At 40.7% G+C, this 25,496-nt stretch overlaps 1 protein-coding gene across 1 annotated transcript in view; it reads right to left on the bottom strand.

Moving 5' to 3' along the window:
- The window catches only part of COG5 (component of oligomeric golgi complex 5), a 3,265,454-nt gene that overhangs the window by 2,290,637 nt on the left and 949,321 nt on the right, over positions 1-25,496 (bottom strand). Inside the window, exon 7 of the mRNA XM_044088540.1 lies at positions 23,432-23,562. Within this exon, the coding sequence (XP_043944475.1) occupies positions 23,432-23,562 (131 nt within the window). The remainder of the gene's footprint in view (positions 1-23,431; positions 23,563-25,496) is intronic.

Raw genomic sequence — 25,496 nt, forward strand, 5'->3', positions numbered from 1 at the left:
GGTACTTAGCTTTAGACATTTTCAGCTGTAATTCAGAACTCTGGTAGTGACCAAGAAAGACTGGTGTAATGGTGTCGACTGCCTTGCTTTATAGCACTGATGACCTGATGTCAGTCAGCAAGCGACAGCAGCCGACGCAGAAAAACATTAACTCTGGCATTCGGGCCGGCCGATGGCTACGACAGCAGGGATAACCCACAGGTGATGACTGCAAAAGTGAAACAAGAAGAACATTTGAAAGACCACCAAAAAAAGACGAAACAGATACATTTTGGAGAAATATTTATGAAGATCCTGTGAACATAACAAAAATGCTAAATGTATACAAGTAGTAGAACAGAAAATAAGAAGTACAAAGGTACAGATTATGAAATGGGAAGAGGTAAAAGCAAGAGAGATTGAAACAAAGTTAAGAAAAGCCTCCATCTAGAAAACTCCAGGCCCAGATGCAGTATCTAACATCTAGTTAAAAATATTAACATCTTTACACGAAGATTTAGCCATGTGTAAGAGCTATTTATATGCACACCCTGAACAGACACCAACCTGGCTAACAACAGGAAAATCAATGCTCCTACTTAAGAGTGAACCTGAAAGCTACCCTAAGAATTATAGGCCAGTAACTTGCCATATGACGACATATAAACTATACACTGGAAATGATGCCGACAGAGTTTATAATCACTTAGAAGAAAACTCAATTATGGTAACAGAACATAAGGGTAATAAAAGAAAATCATATAGAACAAAGGATAATTTGTTATTAAATAAATTCATAGTAGAGAACTGCAAAAAGAGGAATAATCTAAGTATGGCATGGACTGACTACAAAAAAGCATTTGTCAGTATCCCACACATTCATGGATAAAAGAGGGCTTAAAATGTGTAAGATACACTCTACAGATAAACTACATCAAAGTGACCATGAAACAGAGGTAAACCACTATGCAGTAAAGTGATGATAAAGGACAAATTATTATTCCATGGATAAAAATCCAAAGGGGGTATTCCAGGGTGACTCTCTGTCACCGTTGCTCTTTTGCCTTGCCCTTAACAAATCAAGCTATCTGCTTAACAGATTAGGTCATGGCTATAATTTGGCTCCCAGAAAGCAACAAAGTGTAAAGACTTCTCATCTTCTCTTTGTCAATGATTTAAAACTGTATAGCCCAGAAAGCAACAAAGTGTAAAGACTTCTCATCTTCTCTTTGTCAATGATTTAAAACTGTACAGTTTATCAGATGAGGAACTGAAAGCACAACTGCAAGTAGTTACAACTTTTTCAGACAGTACAAGTATGGTATTTGGTCTTGACAAAAATACAAAAGCAACCTTTAAAGCAGGAAAGCTGCAGCACCAAGAAAACATTGGTTTGGGACAAGAATGTGATATAAAAGTACTTCAGCAAAATGGAGTGTATAAATATTTGGGAAATGATTAAGGATCAACAGTAAAACATGAACAAATGCAAATAAAACTTAGTAAGGAATATTTTAAAAGACTTAAATTAATTCTGAAAACAGCATTGACTTCTAGAACAAAATTCAAGCTATAAACCAATTTGCTCTTCCTATCCTCACTGACAGTTTTGGAGTGATTGACTGGCCCCAAAAGGTGTTGGATAGATTAGATATGAAAACAAGAAGGATGCTTGATCAGTGCATACCAAGATTATATACTCCTTGTTCCAAAGGAGGTATGTGCCCCCTTGAAATTGATTACATGTACAGATCTGCAATCATGGGACTGCATACATACCTGCTGACCTCACAAGACCCAAACATACTGAAAGTTTTGAAACATTAGGAGAATAGGATCATAGGAGATTACTAGGCTAATGGCCTGGGGCCCTTATAAGCCTAGCCAAGAGTTTGTCCCCAAAAAAGAAACCTCAATCAGCACCCGTTGCCCCTATCAATGAGGGACAGTGGAACCTCTGGGACAATATATATTTGTGGTTTCCCATCTACTCATCAAGGCTGTGCTTGAAGATGGTCAGTGACGTACTTTGTTTGACGTGTATGGGGAGTCTATTCCAAAGACAAGGCAGCCTCTGGGAGACAAATCTGTCTCTCCAGAGTTTTTTTTAATGTCACATATTAGACTTTGGCCTTTAGATCGCATAATGCGCGAGGAGTTAGACTTATGGATATGGAGCATCTCTAGTAGAGCAGGGGCTGAGATTACCTTGTAGGCGACACACAGATCACCTCTGAGCAATTTGTACGATACCAAGTAGAGTGACAGTGATTTGAGCCTATCCATAGGACAGGTGTTGGGAGGCCATGGAGTCTCTTTGTGAGGTATTTCTGTGGCCTTTCCAGTTGCTGCAGATGTCTGGAGAGGTACATACCAAACGGGGCATTGTACTCAATTACTGGCCTAATGAAGCAGGAGTACAGAGAGGTAATAACCTCCTTTTTTCTAGATGCAATCCCTTCACTTAAGAGATGAACCAAGTAAAAGACTTTTCTGACCACTGCTGCTACATGGTCAAATGTGAGATTGTTGTCAACCTGTGTACCCAGGTCTCTCACCACAAGTTATTTGCTTAGGGGGTTCCCAACGATGTGGTAATCAGTACGGGCCATGTTTTTGCCGAATGGTCTAATAATACATTTTTTTTGCATTTAACTTAAGGCCATGACTTTGGCCCCAGTAATTTGTTATGTGAGACTCTCTTGCAGTATGCTAACATCATTTGGGGAGTCAAAGATAGCACCCAACTTACAGTTGTCCACAAACTTGGTCAGCCACAAGCCTTTTGTCTTTGCCTGGACCTCTAAGAAGTGGATGACAAACAGTAGGGGTCCCAGGACAGCTCCCTGGGGAACACCACTAGTGACAGGTCTGCTGTCAGAGGTGGAGGCACCTATTTTGACCTTGTGGATCCTAATGGTGAGCCAGCTGGCCACTCACCTGATGAGATAGGGATTTATGCCAAGTTGTGTTAGCTTTTCGATGATGCCCGAGTGGGGGATTGCGTCAAAGGCTTTGGCCAAGTCAACGTAAGCTGTATGTACAGACTTTCACTCATCCAGTGCCTTGGTGACACTCTCAAAAAAGTGGCTCTGCCCTTGACAAATCAAACTGTGTGGGGTCAAGTGCTTGGAGATTGTGTATGTCCTTGTTTATGAGGGCCATAATAATATACTCCATGGCCTTACAGATCAGACTCTTCAAACTAATGGGGTGATGGTTTCCAGGGTCAGTAGTGGCACCACCTTTGTGCAAAGGGATGACAATGGCAGTTCTCCACTCTGCTAGAATGAAGCATGTACTCAGGCTATGATTGAATAGGGTGCTCAATTGCAAGGCTAGTCCTTTCTGGAGGTGGTATAGAATACAGTCTGGGATACTATTAGGTCCCATGGAAGCTGTGTTCTTTACCTTGGATAGGGCCTTTAATACTTGATCTACGGAGATGTGACTTGCGGAACAAGTATCAGGGATGCTGAATGGACCTTTGGAGGGGGGGACTAGGGAGTGACGTTTGCACTGACCTTATCTGCCAGCAGATTGGCTAAGTCAACAGGATCAGTATAAGTGGTACCATTATGAACTAATTCTGAACAAACTTGGGCTTTGTCAAGGAGGTAAATAAGAAAAAAAACAACCTGGGTAACTGGACAAAGATATGGCAAACAGCTTAAAAGCCGATAAACAGTAAAAACAAAAAATGCTGAGCCGAACCACCACGGCTGATGGTAAAATTAGGTAATTTTACCATCAGCCATGGTGGTTCGGCTCAGCATTTTTTGTTTTTACTGTTTGCCATGAATGTTTCTGATGTAACTGAAAAAGGCTTTGTGGTTAGACTTTGTTTCGGAGGCTAGTTTCCATTCATAACTGGCTTTGGAGGTTTTCACAAGTGATCTAATTTGCTTGTTCAGGCTAAGGAAGGAGTTTTTCCAACTGAGAATCTGTGTCATTTTACCCTTGGACAACAGTTCTTCCTTTTGTTATAAAGCCTGAAGATATAAGATGTCCACCAGATAGGTTAGTGTTTCCTTGAGGAGGAGATTTTTGTTCTGCTGGGTATGGCTGAGCCATTCAGTTGTACAGGTGCTTGTATACTGCACTGGCATACAGTTCAGCACATTTGACTGCATCCTCTGAGGGGGCGGTGGTGTGAAGCTACTGATATCCTCCCAGAGAAGGTTGTAGTCAGCTTTTGAGAAGTTCTTTAGCCTGGTTATGGCTGGGGAGGGGGGTTGGATGGGATAGATACCTCTAATGAGGCAGACCAATGGTCTGATCTCACCAGGGAAGAAATTACTGTGGGGGGGGGTGCAGTGGTGAGAACCAAGTCTAGAATGTTACCTCCCCTTGTGGGGGATGACACAAGCTGGTGTAGTGCGTTAGAACTGATGAAGTTAAGGAATCGTTGGGTGAGTGTATTAGAGCATTAATAGTTCACCCAGTCTATGGTGGGGTAGAGGAAGTCACCAAGGATCAGGGTGTTAGACAGTACCTTGATGGAGTCAAATAGGTCCAGGTAGGAGGAGTGGATGCCCTGAATCATGCAGGGGGGGTCTATAGCTGGCTACAACTTGGATGGGTGTCTTGCCAATTGTCAGTTGCAACTGGAGTAGTTCTAGTGCATCATGCTGGCAAACCAGTCTGGAGGTGTGCTTGACTTCCCTGCTTAGTCTAGCAGAAGCATATATCCGTCAAAAGGGAATGGAAATTAAACCAGAAGCAGATAAAAATCAGACAGCAACTGAATGTGCCAAAAAACAAAAGAAAGAATATAAGGTGAAGAATCAGATAAGAAGGCAAGAAATGTGGAAAATGCATAAATATAGTTGCAAATTTAGAAAACGCCTGGAAGAACCTCATGTTGATCAGGATCAAATGCAAGAATGGGATTAAGGAGAGGTGAATTCAAACCAAAAGATGAAAGGTTAATATTGGTGGCATAAGACAGAGGGCTACATACATGTTGGTTTACAAAGTCCATCGAACATGTGGGAGAAACAAACAAATGCAGATTTTGTAAAACAGAACTGGAAACATTTGCACACCTTTTTGGTGGTTGTGACATACTAATGGCATAAGGACTGCATACCGAAAGGCATAATAATGTGGCAAGACTGTTGCACTGCGGCTTGCGCAAACATTATGGTACTGAAGTGGCTGAAAAACACTGGAAACATGAGCCACAAAGCATCACAGAAAATGAAGAAGTCTGCATCACATGGAATCACCCAATACCAACAGATCAAAAGATAGATGCAAGAAAAGCAGATATAGTGGTCCATGAAAAGAAGACAAAAGCATCAATGATCATTGAAATCGCTACACCCATTGACTACAGTGTCTTGCGTACAGAGAGAGACAAAGTCATAAAATATCAGGATTTACAGGCAGAAACGAAAGACATGTGGAAGAAAGATACCCAGATAGTTCCAACAGAAGTAGGAGCTATGGGTCTTATAAAAAAGAATCTACAATCATATTTAGATATGTAACTCCATATGAATTCCAGGAAGAGTCATTACTGGACGCATTGCGGGTGCTATGAAGAGGACTTCTGGCTGACATCAAAGATTAAAACAATACTAATTTCATGAACTTTAATCATACTTTGACTTAGGAAAGGGGTCCATTCCCGTTATGGTATTAGAAACCCAAAATACTTAGAGAAATTAAAAAAAGAGAAAATATTACATTCAAAAAGCAGTAGAAAGTACACTAATAACTAAGCCAACAGGGGAACCCTGTTGATAGGGATAACGACAATTAGGGGGTACAGATAACTGACAAGAGGGGGCTGGAATTTACTGGGAAGAAGCTGGCAAAGTAACCAAGGTATTGGAAACAAATAATTAGGGAATGAAAGGTAATAGAATGGGAAGAAGCCAAGGAGACATTTTAATTGCAAGCTAGTGACTGCCTTCCCTATCAGGGTTTGATATCAAAATATAGACAAAGATAAAGGAGCATGAGAATCATTAAAGACCTGCACTGGCTGAGTTTTTAGTTGAATCTGTAACAGAAGAGATCATTAGTAAGGCATATATAATGCTGCACATTAAATATAGGAATCAAGCAGAAGACATCCAAAAAAAAACTGGGAAGAGAGATCAGATGTATAATTCACAAAGAAACAAAGGAAGGACATATGTATGGCTCCCAAATATGCAACAAAATCTAGAAGATTTAGGATCTTTGCCTGAAAGTGTTTGCATAGATACCTTTATACCCCAAAACAGACCGCAAATCATTTTTCCTCAGGTAGATGGCAAATGTTGAAGGTGTGATGGGGAAGAAAGAGGTAACTGGGAGCATATGTTTTGGGACAGTAATACGTTGGCAGACTGTAAAAATTACCTACAGAGTACTCTATCAGGAACACTGAGTGAGCAAATGAATGCAACTAAGGATATGATTTTTTTATTATTTATTTTTATTTATTCTAGATTTATTTTATTTTACATTTGTTTACCGGGCTAGTCCAACTGGATATAAGTCCATTTTCAGCACAGGCCCGGGGAGAAATGCTCCACATTAAAGTTAATACAAAACAAGTCATTACATAAAAAAACCAAGTAGTTAGTAAGAATACAAACAGAAATAAGGTTCAATCTAAAATATACTAGTAGACAATTTATACGAGGAAGGACATTTACTTTTATTTCCAGTATAAGAATAGGGGAGTTATACTTTAGTAAAACATTCATGAAGAGTATAAATTGCATAAGCAATTATAAACCATACAACCATACAACGTTCTAAATTAATTTGTATCAGAGGCTAATTAACAAAGGTGTTTTTGAGATAGTCTTCTGAAGGGAGTGAGTGAACAGAGGTAAGAGAGGGTGTATAAGATTAGTCGGGATTGATGCATGGGTATAGATAGCCAGAGTGTTTTTAGGTGTTGCTTGAGCTTTTGTTTAAAGAGGAAGGGTGATGATGTAATAGAGTGGTAGGTAGTAGATTCCAGTATTTACCTATGGTGTTGGAGAATAGAGAATCACCTGCAATGTTATTGGACTTAGTTAGCTTCACAAGAAGTTTATTAGAGGAGCGTAGTGAATTTAGATTAGAATAGGGAGAAATAAGGTCAGAAAGTATAGGGGTATTTATTGGTTGGTGAAATATCCTGTGAACAAAGGTAGGTTGGGAGAGTAGTAGTGTATTTTTCAGTTCTAGCCAGTTTAGTTGTAGTAGATACTGGCAGTGGTGAGTTCTAAATGGGTTTCCAGTAGCAAATCTGGCAATGCTATTGTATGCATTTGCTAGTTTAGTAAGGTTATTTTTCTTTAAGTTAGTGTATATGTGTGAGGCATAAAGAAGAGTAGAAGTAAGATGAGAGTGAGCGAGTGTAATTTTGGCCTGTGGAGTTAGAAAGGTTTTAATTCTATATAAGGAGCCAAGTTTTCTGTTTACGGTTTTAATAGTATTATTAATGTGCTTATCAAAGGTGAGGTTATTGTCAATTATAATACCCAACAGTTTTGTGGTAGAGTCGGGGACTATATGTGTACCATTATTGGAAGTAATAGTGAAGTCTAAGAGGGGGGACTTACTATTAGGTCTAAAAAGCAGGAGTATGGTTTTATTGGCATTCAAAAGTAGGCAGCATTTCAGGAACCATGCCTCAACTGTGCTAAATATGTTCTGTGTTAGGGTTTGTAGTTCAGAGGAGTATTTGCAGAGCATATGAGTGTTGAGTCGTCTGCATATTGAATACATGTAGCTTGAGGTATTGCTACATGTAAGTAATTTATGAATAAAGAGAAAAGGAGAGGACCTAGGATGGAACCTTGTGGTACTCCAAGAGAGAATGGCAAAAAGGATGAAAGTTTATTTTCCCAGAGAACAGCCTGTTGCCTGTTACTAAGGTAGGAAGTAAACCATTGAACAGCTTTGGTATCTAGAGAGAGAGATTCAAGGGTTTTTAACAGCATATGGTGGTTTACCATGTCAAAGGCTTTTGACAGGTCTATGAAGAGTGCAGATGATAGGATACTATTACTGTGGTTTCTATTTATACACTCGGTAAAGGATAGGAGCGCTGTGGTAGTGCTATGAAATGGCATAAAGCCATGTTGGCAGTTGGCTAGCAAGTTATATTGAGTTAAGTGGTGCATTAGCTGATGATGAATACATTTCTCCATAATTTTTGCTAAGGGTGATAGGAGTGCTATAGGTCTGTAGTTAGAATACTCATTTGAGCTCTCTCCTTTATGTAATGGGATTATGTGGGAAATTTTCCAGATAGCAGGGATGGTTCCTTTATTGATGGTTCTGTTTATAAGGAGAGATATAGGATAAGCTACTGCTTCTGCTGCTTTTTGTAGGTATTCAGATGGTAACTGATCTGCAGATGGGGTACAGGGTTTGAGTTTTTGGATGAGTTTTAGGATGTAGGAAGTAGAGATAGGTTGTAGTTGAAATATGGGGAGATTATCAGGTATACAGGTGGGGGGTAAGATATGTCTATAGTAAGTTGACTTGCTAATGAATTAATGGTGTCTATGAAAAAGGAATTAAAGGCATTGGCAGTTTGGTATTATAGGTTCATAGGTTCATACTAGGCTATCTGCCCGAGGGCATTTACAAGCCTAGCCCATAGTTTTGTGGCTTACGCCACCCCTTTAGTATGGGGAACTATACCCATTATTTTGCTGTGCCTCTGTTGAGCAGTGACACTGAGGTAATCCCTGGGGTATATCTGCGATCTCCCATCCATTGGTCAAGATTTCTCTTGAACAAGGCCAGCGAGGTGCTCTGCCTCACATATACCGGGATTTTATTCCACAGTATAGGGAGTCTTTGGGTGATGAATCTATCCCTCCAGCACGTCCTATTAATAGCCATGTCGAGGTTTAGGTCTCCCCTTGTGGCTCTGACGGATCTAGATTTTTTGAGGTGAAGCATATTCATCAAATCTGGGTTTGACATGGCCTTGTATGTTAGGCAAAGGTCACCTCTGAGCAAGCGGTAAGCGACTGAATAGAGCTGGAGTTCTTTCAGTCGGGCAGCATAGGACAGATGTTTGAGACCCTTTATCCTTTTGGTGAGGAACTTTTGTGGCCTCTCCAGCTGCTGCAAGTGTTGGGTCAGATACATTCCGAATGGGGCATTGTACTCAATCATTGGTCTGATGAGTGATGAGTATAGGGAGACTATGACCTCCCTTGATCTAGATGAGAATCCCTGAATTAGTTATTCATTTCATAGGTTTTCATACTAGGCATCTTTTTTTTTTGAGCTATATTCATCAAATCATCTTGACTGGGTTTGACATGGCCTTGCAAAGGTCACCTCTGAGCAAGCGATTTAAAGCCAAGAATAGCTGGAGTTCTCTTTCGTCGGCATAGGATAGATTTTTTTTACCCCCTTTATTTTTTGGTTTTTGTTTTGTGGCCTCCCAGCTGCTGAAAGTGTCGGGTCAGATACATTTCAAATGGGGCATTGTACTGGAGGCACCGAAGTGGGGACACAGTTGCAGTGCGCCACTCACTGGAGTGCGTGTCAGAGGTAAGACTTTGATTAAACAGCTGTCCCTTATGTTTTTTTTCTTTCTAGCTATTTTTCTTTCTCTTGCTTTGGATTTGGATGATAGAGCTCTTAGTTTAGTTTATAGTGATCAAGGTTGTCTACCCTTTTAAGTTTTGCTCTTTTTCTATCTTTCCTCCTTTTGTTATAGAGTTTGTTTATGTGCTATCCCTGGGACTGAATGACGCTTGCCTTTGGTACCACAAAGAGTCTTTATTTTTGGGATTGCCTTATCCATGAGACCACACCTGTCTTTAGAAGTTTTTAAACTTTTTCAATTGGTCTTTTTTTACCAGGTGGGGGTGGGATGAGGACCCCAGCTAGATTTGATCTGATCCATCCACCAGGAGGGGGTATACTTCCGTAAAACATTGTGCTCCCATGTTCGTGATGATGACTCCAAGTATATCTCCTCTTGTGGTTGTTCCATAACTTTTTGGAATTTATGAAGGGACTTTTGGGGTGTTTGGTGTTTGGGTAGTAGGTGATACTATCTATATTTGGGTAATTGAAGTCACTAGTATGATGGGTTTTACATTTTGTTTATCCTCTAGTGTTTCAGGAAGTCAGGAGAGTGAGTTGAGTTTGAGGTGTGGCCTGTGGCATCACTACTTGCTTTGGCAGTCAGTCTTTCTACGGTTAATTTGCACCTGATGGTCCCCTTGGTTTTTCTCACAAGCTGCAGACATCCATGTTCTCCGTGTTCTAGGGTGTAGGTTTAGAATTTAAGCCTTGACCAAAAAGCTCCTCTGCTAATCCGAATCCTCCTAGGGGTGACATCCCCTCATGGCTTGGTGGCTTGTCCTTGTCCAGCATGTCATCCCAGATAGACTGATCCCTTGAATGACACCAAATTACAACAGTCAACCAGTAGTTAATCATCTCTATCTCTGTATTTGTCTGTGCATTCTGGTGAAGGTAGGATACTGTGCATGTGGTCATATATTCCTGCCTGGGTCATATAATCAGAGAGCTCCTCAATGTCTCTTTTCATGTAGTCCTAAGGAGGTAATGAGTCAGGTCAAGCACCCAGCTGGGACAATGACTCATATTTGTACCCGCTGTTGAGAGACCTAAGTGCTTATGCTATGTGGATGCTTCTTCGAGCGGATTCCAAGCGCACCTTTCTCTCACTTTCTCTGGTGAGTCTGACATCAGTGTGTCTGACTATGGAGTCACCAGTGACTAGTGTGTCTGGCATTGTGTTTTGCCTTAAGGGTCAGGGACTGTTTGACACTGACTTGACACTCTGAGTGTTGCAGGTGTTGTGTCTGTGGGAGGTGGTTTTTGGGTTTTTTTGGGTGTTTGCTCTGCTGTTTTGGTAGATTTTTGATTTTTGCCTCCGGTGCATGTCTTTGTGTGGTTGTGTGTTAATGATTGAGGTTGTAATGGGTACTATGTGGAGAGAGCCTGAGTATAGTGTGTGGTAACTTTCCTCCCCTTCTGTCTCTACAGTCCCCCTGTGTTGAGAGCTCAGCCTCCAGTTTGGCCGAGTAGTTGCATCTCTCACATGTATTGTGTTTTTTGGGAGGAGGAGGAGGTTGTTGTGTACATGAGGCAATTGTAACATTGCCTCAATATTCCCAGGTTCACCAGCTGAGCAGGAGATGACACTAGCAACTGATCCCTCGACATGGGGTTGTTATGATGAGTTTGCTGTAGTTTACAGTAATAGTTCTTTTTATCTATAAAAAACAGCTTTTTTGTGTTATTTCTTAACTGTCTAAAGGTTTGATGGTCAGAAATAGTTTTTGTAGTTCTCCATTTAGCCCAAGATTTATTCCTAAGTAGTATTTTATGTCTTGTCTCTTTGGACAGCCAGGGGGCAGGTTTAGATTTAACTCTGACAGATCGTTTTGGAGCATGTTGGTCAAGGATTGATAGGAATTTGGAAATGAAGTAATTGATAGCATCTTCAAGGGTTAGGGTTTTTAGAAGATTCCAATTACAGGCTTTTAGTTCATTTTGGAATAGTAATGGGTTAAAGTGTTTATTACTGCATGAGACCCTATAGGTAGGGGTGTAATTAATGTCACTTTTTTGTCTTGTGATGTAAGTTAAGGAATGATCACTTACATCATCAGGCAAAGTTCCTACTGTATATGTTTGCTGCAGTTTGTTAGTAAGAATCCAATCTAAAATACTTTCTTTGTTATTGGGTTTATTGATTATTGTGGGATTATTGATTGTCTGAGTAAAGCCATGAAGATTTATATGAGATGAAGGATTATTTGTGTTGACAGTGGACCAATCACAATTAAAGTCACCTAAAATGATAGTTTCTTGCGGGTAAGAAGAAGATATCCAACTAAGGATATTCTCAATTTTAGTGTAATTATTGCCAGGAGGTAGGTAGATACAGATGATATATATTGATTTATTAGGGTTTAGTTGTAGTTTAGAAATGAGGATTTCAGCTTTATCATCATTTAATGGGTTGGTAGGTTGTGAGGAGATTTTTAGTTCATTTTTAAACAGAAGTGCTACTCCTCCACCTTTACGTTTTAAGCGGTCAGTTCTCAAAATGTTATATCCAGGGGGAAGTATTGCATTGTCTTTAGTAACAGGTTTCAGCCATGTATCAGTAAGACAGAGAATGTCAAAGGAGTGAGTATCCAAGAGGGCATGGAGATGGGCAATCTTATTATTAATACTTCGGATATTCAGATGTCCAATGAGTAAGGCATTAGGAACAGTGGTTAGTGTAGGTGGGATAGAATGTGAGATATTATAAGTTATGTCAGTAGAGTTATTAGTTGGTCCTGGGTTAGGGTGGATGTCACCATCAGTAAGGATTGGTATTTTTAGTTCTAGTGATGGTTTGCATGAAAAGTTGGTTAGGTATTGTAGCCTCCTTATGTTTGGATTGTTGAAGTTAATATGTGTGTGTCTATGGTATTTGGGTAGTAAGTAGTTGAGGGTGCTTATAATGTTTGCATGAGTAAAAGTATAACTAAGATTTTGGAAGGATGTTTGTCTGTAGCAGGTAGTAAAGTGGAAGTAATTAGTTCTTTCATAAGAGGTAAGGAGATAGCTGAAGGTTAAGCATAGAGAGCATATGTATGTGAATATTAGTTTAATTAGAATAGTTTTAGATATGAGAGACATATTGCCAAGAAGAGTATTAAGTCCTAGGAGGTAGGGTTAGTATGTAGAAAGCAAGTTAAAGTATAGGGTAGGTAATAGTTTTCCTGAGTAGAGTAGATAAGAGTATAAGTGAAAGGTAGATGTTAGGAGAAAGGGAAATGATAGAGTAAAAATTAAGAGGGATGGGTGGGGTTATAGTAATTAAGAGAGAGATAATAGATAAGGTAGTTAAGGAGGGACAAGAAGGAGTTATATTAATAAGCAGTTACAGGGGATAGGATGGCTCAGGGAGGGGGTGTGGTTAGGGAAGTATAAGTGTAAGGACACTGGGGGTGGGTGGCATTTTTTGAACTAGGATACAGGATCTCAATTGCCTAGACACAGTGAGGTCTTATTAAGATTTAATTCTGGTGCTGCCAAAAAAGCAATTATTTGAAAATGGAAATCAAAATCTAAACCAACTACACTTGTAGCGAATATCATAACAAAGATAAAAAAAAAAAAAAACAAGTGGGATCTTTAGAAAATGGTAAGAGTAAATTACATAGAAAAAAATAGAAAGCATGGGAAAATACATGCGGAAAAACATTTTGAAAGAGGAATGAGATTTAAGAGAAGGCGGGAAATGAATAATTTAAGCAACACTGCTTAGATTATATCTCACATAATTCATTATATAGCCTATGTTTACAAATGCAAACTTGTTAATATGGTTTAATTACTTCTTTACAAATGTAGGTTTGACTATGTCACAAGTGCTAATTCAATAAAGGTGTTTAAAAATACTGGCTTTCATAACCTGAAGTGATGCACTGGGCTAAAAAATAAAAATAAAAAGCATCCCATATGGAGCTGAAATCACTACCAGGCAGAAATCTTCAGAAGTGGCATCAAAACAAGTAAAATAAATATCCCACATACTGGCAGAAGTACAGGTATGAAAACAAATATCCTATTAAGAGTGGGCTGGGCTGATCCTGTTTCTGTTGCAGAAAGAGGCATAAAAACACATCTCCTGCACCGAGCAGGCTGGGCTCACCTTGCTACTGACACTGAAGGCAGAAGCATGAAAACAAATGTCTTGTGCAGACTAGGCTGGGCTGGCCAGACTACTGATGTTATAGATCAGGAGAGTGGGTACTTCCACAGAACAGAGTAACTGAAGTTTTTACTTTTTTATTTCATTTTTAAGGCCAGGCCCCCTAGTCAGCAGTGGGGTTTAGGCAGCTGCGTAGGTCACCTAGTGCTGGATCCAGCTCAGGTAAGCAGTCAGTTACATGGTCAAGGCTCTAACCAAACAGACAGATGACAAAAAAATTCTAAGGGAATTTTATAGCAGCAGTACACAAAGCATTGTGGATATTTGGCAAGCAATAAAAAATGTACCCTTGTAAGCGTAACAGAGATTGGGTATGAGTGCAAAAACTGCTTTAAAATGCAGTAAAAGCAGAATAAAACCCTAATATGGAAGACCTTAACAAAGAAAACAGCATGATTTTTGGCATCTGAAAGAGCTGTGCCAGAGATGGTGTTGAAGAATCGAATTAGCCTGTCATTACCACACCTAGCTTCAACTGTTTTTCTTTTAACAGGTGTCATTCAATGATTTCTAAAATCTCTGAATTCTTTGGAGTGCCTGTTGAATATAATAAACAAACCACATACTTTTGGCAGACATTAATTCCATGAGCAACCATACCCAGCTCAACAACATACAGGGATAAAGTCCTGATTACAATCCAGATGATTTGAGATCTGGAGGAGCCAGGCAGGGGTAGAAGGAATTGAGTTTCTAATGCCAGCTTCTCCATCCTGAAATAAAGAAGGCAGTCCAGCTTGCTTCAGTTCCGGCACCTATAGGTGGAAGCTGTGAAGACTGCCAGCCTAGCTAGATAGCATTTTGTAGATAATTATATGTCTTTGTAAGCCATAGGCTTGTTCTCTTAAATGTGAGAAGACTGTATTGGATGTTGAACTGCAAAAATGTAACAACAGTGCACTCTGCTGTAAGAAAGCTGATAAGTCAAGCATTTTATGACTGTTTTGATCTCAGGGCTCGGATCCATGGTGTCTGAAACAGCAGATTATTTCTATTGTTTTGAGACCAGAGTTAATTGCTAGATTTTATATATATAATGTATTTAATTGCTGTAGTTTCCTGACCAGGTGCAACTTACTAAGAAATGTAAATAATGCAAATAAATATTAACGCACGCACCAGAGCAAATGCCTTTTGGCCAACTAATACGATAATGTAACAAAATCCAAGGAATGTAGCAGAGAGGCAACCACACAGCAGCAACAAATCCAGTATTAAAGATATCAGCAATAAATCCAGTAAACTCCAGTAAAATATATTCAGGTTTTATTCGCATTCACCAGGGTAAATGCTTTCACATACAGCTTCATCAGACCATTACATTTTGAAAACTTCAGACTCATTGAATTATATATTCATCACATGTTAAAATTAATTAATCAATTAAGTGTTTAAAAGATACATACTCGACACAAGTACAAGAATACTTCTATTCAATGTTATTATTATTCATTATTTATAGGTATAGGCATTTAGCGTATTTGCACAATAGTTTAATCGAATGTTATAGAGTATGATATTCTACACTATAATAGCTTATATTTCATATACCTTCCACAATGTACTTGTGTCAAGTATGTATCTTTAAAACACTTAATTGATTAATTAATTTTAACATGTGATGAATATATAATGCAATAAGTCTGAAGTTTTCAAAATTTAACGGTCTGACGAAGCTGTATGTGAAAGCGCTTACCCTGGTGCATGCGAATAAAACCTGAATCTATTTTACTGGAGTTTACTGGATTTATTGCTGATATCTTTAATACTTTGGATTTTGTTAAGAAATGTAAATGTAGAGTTTCTGTTAGCTTGGGAAACCAGAGAATTGTTAAGAATGATGTAATTTAAAATGAGTCAGCAGGATGTGTTATCAATTTAAAGGACTTTCTCAGAGACAGAGAGAGAGGGGATTTGGGATTTTGTCTAAAGCTGACAACAACTCACCAGTACTCTGCTTTTGCTCTATATGTAAGTGTATTTAATATGTGATTGTTTTTAGATATAGATAGAAAATAGTAAGTTTAGTCTAGCTGTTTTCTGTATTGATGTCAGAACTATTCTACTGTATTATTTTAAGAAATTTCCTGTGATCTCTGAACTCTTGATTAGCACTGTGTAATAAGAAGCATTGTCTTGTGTTTTTATTATTTATTATTAAATATTTTAAACCTTTCAACTGTGGCTGTTTTGTGCAGAGATAATTTAAGATCTAGAGTACATTGCATGTATATAGAGATACTGGCAAGCCACTCCAACAGCTTTAGCCCTGGGTCACACATATTATTTGGATAATAATATTGCACAGTAATAATTGGACACCCTTTGGTAAGGGGCTTATAGCAGCTGATATTAGTGGTTGGTGGCAGTGATTACTACCTTGTAGCCTGGCAGAAAGGGGGCACAGCTGGAGAACCTGTGCCAGTCTTTCCCAGAAGTGTCTGTGTTTGTATCTAAATCAAATCTTAAAGTGCGTGTGTGTGTCAGCTACTTGGGCAGGGACATAAAGCACTGGTTGGACAGAGAGGGTGCTGGACATTTTAGCTTGACCACTAAGCTGAGATTTGCATCCTATAGCTGTGCCAGTAGGGAGTCCTATTAGTGATCTGGAGAGAAAGGGAGAAGCCAGCTCCAGACTGACTGCGATCTCTGTGTGTTCTTAAGGGAAACTGTACTCTACTGTGTGTGTATTTGTTATCCTTCCCAATGTGGACACCCCTCACTGGTGTTAGTGGTGAGGATTGAGGCTCCTTGATTACTGGGCCAGTGCACGGGTATCACATATTAACTGTTTCGCAGTGGTGGGATTTCCACACCACATATTAATTGGTTGGCAATTGGCTTGTAGTGGTATGGATAGTGAATTCTTGTAGCTTGTGTACAGTGATCACTGAAGGTGTTTTTGTATTCTAAATCAGAAAACACAGTGAATATTCAGAGTTCAGATCACAATTGTTTTATTTCTTTTGTTAGCTTAGTTAGACAGGGACAGCAGACAAGCATGTCAGCAGAAGAGTATGGCAAGCTGTCAAGGAGCCAGTTGGCTGAGATGTGCCAGGCTAAGGGACTGGTGCATGGAAACCTAAGGCAGACATGATGGCAGGGTTGGTCACAGCTGCATCAGAAAACAGCAATAAGGAGGGTGATCAGACTGGCCGTGGAGAGGTAAAACACTCAGAGAATGGACAGCTCAACCTTTCTGCAGAGGACATAAAAATCCATCCGGAGCTAAAGAGACTTGAGTTGGCGGCCAGACGTTTGGAAACAGAAGCAGCAGAGAGACTGAGACATCTACAGGCTGAGTAGAATGAGAAACTGCTATGCCTGGAAGCTGAGGAGAAGGAAAGGCAAAGGCAACACGGAAAGGAGATGCTGACTCTTCGGCAGTGTTATGGAGGTAATGGGGAAGGGAGTAACCAGAAGTCAGAAGCATAAAAGGTCAGTAAATGTCTTCCGCAGTTTAGTGAGGGGGATAGTTTCATTTATATGTTTCAGAGGGTATGTAAACAGTACGATGTTGACCAAAGGCTCTGGGTACAGTTCCTGACCCCTTTACTCCATGGTAAAGCTGTAACTATTTTGTCCAAAATGTCTAACCATGACTTCTTAAATTATACTGCTCTTAAGAATTGTCTGTTAAAATTTTTTTAAGCTGACACCTGAAACTTATAGGAAAAAGTTTTGTGAGCACAGACGCAAGGCAGAAGAAAATGTGTGGGAATATCCTGCTGAACTGAGCACTTAATTTCATAGGTGGGTGAATGGATGTCAGATCATCACTTTTGAAGGGTTGGCAGACCTTTTGGTGAGGGAACAAGCTCTTAGCACTTTGCTTGAGGACATGAGGATCTGGTTAGCTGACAGACAATATGCTACTTCACATGAGTTGAGAAGAAGGGAGGCCTATACCTAGCAAGCATGGCATCCCTGAACAGGAAAGGGACATCCAGTACTGCTCATGGGTCTAAAGGAACCCATGGTGGGCAGCCCAGACTGCCCCAACAGAATCTGCCAGTAGCAGGGGAAGTCACTAGTCCAGGTGAACATCCAGGACCTAGGGTTAAATGTTTTGAATGCAACCAGTGGGTCCATGTGGCATATAGATGTCCACGGAGGCAAGGTGGGGAACAAAAGGTGAGAGAGCCAGTAAGTAGGAAAGACAAAATGCCAACAGTAGGTTGTCTTGAGACAACAGGGGTACCAAACTACCATCCTGCAGATGTCCTGATAGGGAAGGATTTTGATGTGGCAGTACTATGTGTTAATGCAGTTACACGCAGTCAGGCTAGAAGACAAGTATGTGGGTCTGGTAGCTTGGGGGAGACCCAGACTGACCACATAATTGCAGCCAGGACTGGTGAGGTGGTTACTTCAGGGAAAGAGCTACTCTATAGCAGTGAGACTGAAGGTGAGCCACAGCTGCTTGTAGGTACTGATATTCCCTTGGACAGAGTTACTGCAAATTTAGAGATATGTAGTAGTACCCAGGCTGACAGTGAGGCACCACTGTCAGAGGATGCCAGACTTCCTGTGGAAGGGGAACTGAGAAGGGTTAAAAAGAGAGTTGAGACAGGCTCAGCTCTCAGACCCTACACTGCAAGGCCTGAGGCAGGTAGCTAGTGAGGCACCTGATTATCAAGGGAAGGAGGAATCTGCATACTGGGACAAAGGGTTACTGTATAAAGAGTGCCCCCGAGGGAGGGTTAGAAGGTCAGAGGATAGAGCAGTTGGTAGTGCCCAGATCCTATCGTCTGGCACTTCTAGCCATAGCCCATGATATTCCCTTTGCAGGTCATATGGGCATAAAACATACAAACAGACGTATTATGCACAACTTCTACTGGCCTGGAATTTCCAGAAAAGTAACAGGGTACTGCAGGACCTGTGAGTACTGCCAAAAGGTAGGCAAGGCAGGAGACAAAGTGAGAGCTCCTCTGATGCCTTTGCCTGTGACTGAAGAGACATTGAGGGTAGCTATGGATATTGTGGGGCCTCTGAGTACCCCAAGTGCCACAGGGAAAAACTATATCCTAGTGGTAGTAGATTTTGCTACAAGATACCCTGAGGCAGTGGCTCTTTTCTCCATTGAGGCAGAAAAGGTGACAAATACTTTGTTAGAGATTTTCAGCAGGGCAGGTTTCCCAAAAGAAATATTGACTGACAGAGGTACCAATTTTATGTCAGACCTGCTGGCTTGTCTGTGGAAGTACTGTAGGGTGAAGCACCTGAAGACCACCCCTTACCATCCCCATACTGATGGTCTTGTTGAGAGATTAAACTCTACAATTAAGTCTATGCTACGAGCATTTGCACACCCATTTAAGAGGGAGTGGGACAAATATTGACCCCATCTGTTGTTTGCTTACAGACAGGTTCCCCAGGAATCCACAGGTTTTTTACCCTTTGATTTGCTGTATGTGCATAGTGTGAGGGGACCTATAGATTTAATTCATGATGAGTGAGAAGGTGAGTGGGAATCTCACAAGAAGTCTATTGTGGCATATGTCCTAAACCTCAGGAAAAGGCTCAGGGAACTATGGGCTTGGCCCAGGAGAACCTGGCAGAAACCCAACAACAGAAAACGGTCTGGTATGACCGGAATGCTCAAGCTAGAGAGTATGCTGTAGGGCAGCAGGTAATGGTTCTCATTCCTGTCAGACATAAACTGCAAGCAGCCTGGGAGGGACCCTACAAGATGGTAAGAAAGGTAAGTGATGTTAACTACAAGGTAGAACTGCTAGGCCGGAGGCAGGGGCACAAACTGTACCATGTTAACATGATGAAACATTACCAAGATAGGGAGGCCCTTGTGCTGAGTATTTGCAGTGGGCTGCAGGAGTAGTCTGAGGGAATCTGGTGACTGATCTCCTTAGTGAGGCTCAGACTGACACTCAGTGGAAGGGGTAGCAATGTCCCAGCAGCTATCTCCTACCCAGGTACGAGAAATCTGAGCAGTGTTACAGGAGTTTGGGGACATGTTCACCTGAAAACCAGGGTGCACCCACCTGTTGCAGCACCAGGTGGATACAGGACCCCAAAGGCCTATTAGGCAGGCCCCTTATAGGGTGCCTGAGAGAGTCAAACAGATTCTGAGGGAGGAGATACAGGAGATGTTGGAATTATGGGTAGTTCAAGAGTCCAACAGTCCCTGGGCCTCCCCAGTGGTGCTGATGCCAAAGAAGGATGGCAGCACCAGGTTCTGTGTGGACCACAAGAAATTAAATAGCCACACAGAGTCAGATGCTTATCTCATACCTAGGACAGCTGAGGCCCTAGAGCAGCTGGGTGGGGCTAAGTATCTTACCAACACCGATCTTACCAAGGGTTACTGGCAGGTGCCCTTGACTCCCAGTGCTAGAGAGAGGTCAGCCTTTGTGACTCCTTTTGGCATGTATGAGTTCACAAAGATGCCCTTTAGGATGAAAAATACCCCAGCACCTTTCCGGAGGCTGGTATATCGTATCCTTGCAGGAGCAGGAGGGTTTGCCCTTGCTTACCTAGATGATATTGCCATCTACAGCCATTCCTGGCAAGAGCACCTTCAGCATGTCAGGGAGGTGCTGGGCAGACTACAGAGGGCAGGGTGGACCATTAAGCCCAGCAAATGTCAGGTGGGTATGGCAGAGGTCTCCTACCTGGGACATAGAGTGGGGAGTGGTAAGATCAGGCCAGAACCTGCCAAAGTAGAAGCCATTCAAGCATGGCCTGCACTGGGTACCAAAAGAAAGGTGAGGGCATTCTTAGGGACAGCAGGGTATTACAGAAAGTTCGGCCCCAGTTATAGTACTATAGCTGCTCCTCTCACAGACCTGAGAAGGAAGAACAGGCCAGATAAGATAGTGTGGACCACAGTATGTGAGCAGGCATTCTAGAAGCTTAAAGAAGCTTTGGGAGGACCCCCAATGTTAGCCGGTCCAGATTACAGCAAAGAATTTGTTGTGCAGGTGGATGCTTTGAACCATGGGGTGGGGGCTTTACTTAGCCAGATTTCTTCAGAGGGAGAAAAGCACCCAGTTGTTTATCTCAGTCGTAGGCCACAACCCAGGGAGAAATGCTATACAGCTGTAGAAAAGGAATGTCTAGCCATAGTGTGGGCACTGCAGAAACTTCAGCCTTATCTGTATGGAAGAAAATTCACTGTAGTGACAGATCACAATCCCCTAATATGGTTTAACAGAGCCAGCTAGCAAAATGCCAAGTTGCTAAGATGGAGCCTAGGGTTGCAAGCATATATGTCAGTGCAGCACCACAGTGGGACTAGAAATGCCAACGCAGATGGGCTCTCAAGACAGGAAATGGGGTATGGTGTACTCAGATAGACGTAACCATCTCAAGCAACGTTTCTCAAGGGACACTTGAAAAACTAGCTTGTGTTCTCGGGGGGGGGGGGTGAAGGCTGCCAGCCTATCTAGATAGACTTTTGTAGATAATTCTATGTCTTTGTAAATATTAATAAAAGCCATAGGCTTGTTCTCTTAAATATGAGAAGACTGTATTGGATGTTGAACTGCAAAAATGTAACAACAGTGTATTCTGCTGTAAGAAAACTGACAAGTCAAGCATTTTATGACTGTTTTGATTTCAGGGCTCAGAGCCGTGGAGTCTGAACCAGCAGATTATTTCTATTGTTTTGAGACCAGAGTTAATTGCTAGATTTTATATATATATTGTCTTTAATTGCTGTAGTTTCCTGACCAGGTGCAAGCTTATTAAGAAATGTAAATGTAGAGTTTCTGTTAGCCTGGGAAACCAGAGAATTGTTAAGAATGATGTAATCTAAAATGAGTCAACAGGATGTATTATCAATTTAAAGGACTTTCTCAGAGAGAGGGCATTTTGGATTTTGTCTAAAGCTGACAACAACTCACCAGTATATGTAAGCATATTAAAAATGTGATTGCTTTTAGAAATAGATAGAAAATAGTAAGTTCAGTCTAGCTGTTTTCTGTATTGATGTCAGAACTATTCTACTGTATTATTTTATGCATTTTCCTGTGATCTCTAAACCCTTGATTAGCACTGTGTAGTAAGAAGTATTGTCTTGTGTTTTTATTATTTATTATAAAATAGTTTTAAACCTTTCAACTGTGGCTGTTTTGTGTAGAGATAATTTAAGCTCTAGAGTACATTGCATGTATATAGTGATACTGACCAAGCCACTCCAATAGCTTTAGCCCTGGGTCACACATACTGTTTGGATAATAAAATTGCACAGTAATAATTGGACACCCTTTGGTAAGGGCCTTACAGTAGCTGATGCTGATATTAGTGGATGGTGGCAGTGATTACTACCTTATAGCCTGACAGAAAGGGGGCACAGCTGGACAACCTGCGCTCCCAGGAAGTGTCTGTGTGTTTGTATCTAAATCAAATCTTAAAGTGCGTGTGTGTGTGAGCTTCTTGTGAAGGGGCATGAAACACTGGATGGACAGAGAGGGTGCTGGAGGTTTTAGCTTGATCACTAAGCTGAGAGCTGTACCCTATAGCTGTGCCAGTGGGGAGTCTTATTGGGGATCTGGAGAGAAAGGGAGGAACCAGCTCCAGACTGACTGTGATTTCTGTGGGCTCTTAAGGGAAATTGTACATTACTGTGTATTTGTTATCCTTCCCAATGTGGACACCCCTCACTAGTGTTAGTGGTGAGGACTGAGGTTACTTGATTATTGGGCCAGTGCACGTGCATCACAGAAGCATCCATAGCATACAATCGATGAGTTAGGAAGTATGCCTGGCTCTGTTAAGTCATATTCATGTGGTAATGATCATGGTGAGTGTGTGTGGGAATGTGCACACCCAGTGGGGAAGGTGATGCAGACCCTTCCCGCTGTGAGCATGTATGTTAGCTGCTGGGGAAGGATTTGTATTAAATAAGAAAAAAAAACTGATGGCTGCCCGGATTACAACGTCTTGTGACAGCTTTCACGCCACAAGGGAACCAGTGTTCTGAGTGATTGTGGAAAGCTTAATGGTTAGCAGGTGTTCGGGGATAAGAAGTTAAAAAAAATGCAAATCAATCAATTATGTATTCTTCTGCCAAGATAGACAAACGGTAATATACAACATATGCAGTTGCATTCAGCTATGCAATGGTGGAAGGTAAGCAAAAATAAATACATACATACATACATAAATAAATAAATAAATAATCCAGCATGTTGGAAGGACAAGTGTGCAGACCAGCAAGTCATAATTAAAGTGAAGCTATATTGGTTCTGTAACAGCAATCTAATTTCCTCTCCACTTCATACAATGGACAGTAGTATCATTAACACACTGGTGTAGTACTTGTGTTGTAATAAGAAGGATTTTTTTCTAGTAATCTTTAGCTGTACAACCTTTACTTAGTAAAAAAAACTGCAAATACTATCAATGTATAATGTTTTTCCAAAAATGTAATTTTTTTATGCTTCTTGCATCAACCAGATATCATATGACAAGCATACTGATCAAAGACTTTTAATGTTGCGTGTGTTCCAATAAAACTTATTTTTTAACACAAGACAAGGCAAAAGTATAGGAAACATTCATTCACTCATTTTCCAATACCTACTTTACACTATTCATGGCTGTGTGGGAGTTCCAGTCCACTCCAGCAAGCAAATGAATCAAAGGTCAGTTTATCAGAGAGTATGCAAAATAGTTGAAACCTTAACATAAGGCACTGTATCTTTGATTGAACTGATTTCAGTTTTGTTTCCACTTTTTTTAGTCTACATCAAAGTGTTTTTCTTTTACCTGTGTTTCTACTCCTTGTTCAAGTAAGCGCTTGGCTTGATTTTCCACTTCAAGTCTTGCCCTTGCAATAAATCGCAGGTCATTTTCAATTACTTCTATCCCAGAAAGATCAACTCCTTGAGAAAGGTAATCTGGAAACAAGAAAACAGTATTTCATAAATACAACCCAGACAGCTGTTATTTTTATCTCAAAAGACTGTTCCTATTAATTAACTGAATACTTACAAACATTTATATTATCCAACAAGCTGTAGTCCACAAATTATTTAGACAAATGCTTTGTATGACAGCTTTAATGTCAAATCCATTTAAAAGATTACATAGTCTCTGTCACCTTCCACTGCCTGCTTGTCTAAACAACTGCAAAATTTTGCATAACTAAAGGAAAATGAATGCATTCAAGTTACTTTGTAAATAATGCATCAAGACCAAATGTACTGACATAATTTTAACTTCGGATGAAAAGAACCATACAGATCAGGCAACATCAATATTTTAAGCTGTTATGGTACAGCGGTAGCACTGTTTCCTCACAGCAAGAGGTACTCCTGTTCGATTCTTGGCTGAAGTGCCTTCTGTGTGGAGTCTGCATGTCCTCCCCATGGTCGAGTGGCCTCCGAAAGACATGCGTGAATGGGAGTGCCTTCGCTGAAGGTTGGGTGTCGGGCTGGCAACTCGGCACCATAAAAATCTACTGCAAATCATTAGCGGACCGGAGTTCCGCTGTGGCGACCCCTAACCGGGAAAAGCCGAAAAGACAAACATTCTTGTTTCCTACTTTTAATCCTTGTAGCAAAATAACTTTTCAGAAATAATGATATAAAACCATGTCATTTTAAATAAATGCACAGTTAAGGTTATTCTTCTTATAAACCATTTTATCCACCCATAGCAATCAAATGAAGAAGCACTGTCCTTTCTGTATTCTCATTTGTAATGACTGCAGAAAAGTACTCTTTAGCGTTTATCCTACCTGAATAAGTGCAGCTTTGTGCCTCATGCCAGTCATCTTCAGCAGATTAAAACCACCTCCTTTTACTTATGCAACTAAGAATTCCTTTTCTCACCACCTGCTGTCAATTTTTTTAACCAGGACTGTCAGTTTCTACAGCTGAAAAGGTAGCAGTCCTCCTGACTCAGCTGTAATTCCTTTTCACAGTCTACTCCCCTTTCATTCTGAAATATAAGGCCCTTTAGACTTGCACAGCTTTAATTTCCCACTATTGTTAAAAGCATGGTAGTTTTACTTTCTTCCATCCTCATTCACCTGATGATCTGGTCCATCACTTCCCATGTCTATGACCTCAAGTGATCCTACAACACAGCTTTGAAAGTCAATATCCTTCAAAAATTTTCATCAGTAGCTTCTTGCTGCTATGGGCAACCATCTGATATTTCACACCATCACCGCTACTGGTATGTATATCCTGCCTCCCATTATGTTGAACTACACTGCTGCGTGGTAACCATCTCCATCACCCTGACATTTCAACTCCTTTTTCTCTAAAGAAAGAACAAATTCAACTACGATGCCTTAATCGTTAAGGCCCTGCACTAACGTATAAATTCCCAAACCATTGCTGACATTCTTAAGTGAATCCTTCACTACCTTTACTATCTTTTTTTCCATTCAGGTTTACTACTACAGTTTTTTTGCCATTATATTCATAGGTCCATAGGAGGTTACTGGGCTCAAGGCTCTACAGCCCTTACACACCTAATCAAATTTATCCAGAGTTGTCCCAAATGTCAGTGGTTAGGTGAGTGATGTTCGCAAAGGTAAGGGTCTATAGTAGTTAATATAGACTTCCTCTGTCCAGGAGGGATACGGGTGCCACTCCAAGAATGAATTTGCAGCCACCCATCCATTGATCTAGGTTGCGTGTCAACAGGTTCAGGGAGAGGTTTTGTCACATGAATTGACAGATTGTTCCAGAGAAGTGGCAGTCTCAGGGAGATGTAATTATCTCTCCAGCATGACCTGTTCATGTCAGAGGCAAAGTTAAGATCCTTTTAGCGAGTGACCCTCCTGTAGTATGATTTATGAATGTGTAGCATTTCCATC

The sequence above is a fragment of the Protopterus annectens genome, chromosome 11.part0 (genome assembly GCF_019279795.1).
Source record: "Protopterus annectens isolate FY-2018-M chromosome 11.part0, PAN1.0, whole genome shotgun sequence".
Lineage (NCBI taxonomy): Eukaryota > Metazoa > Chordata > Ceratodontiformes > Protopteridae > Protopterus > Protopterus annectens.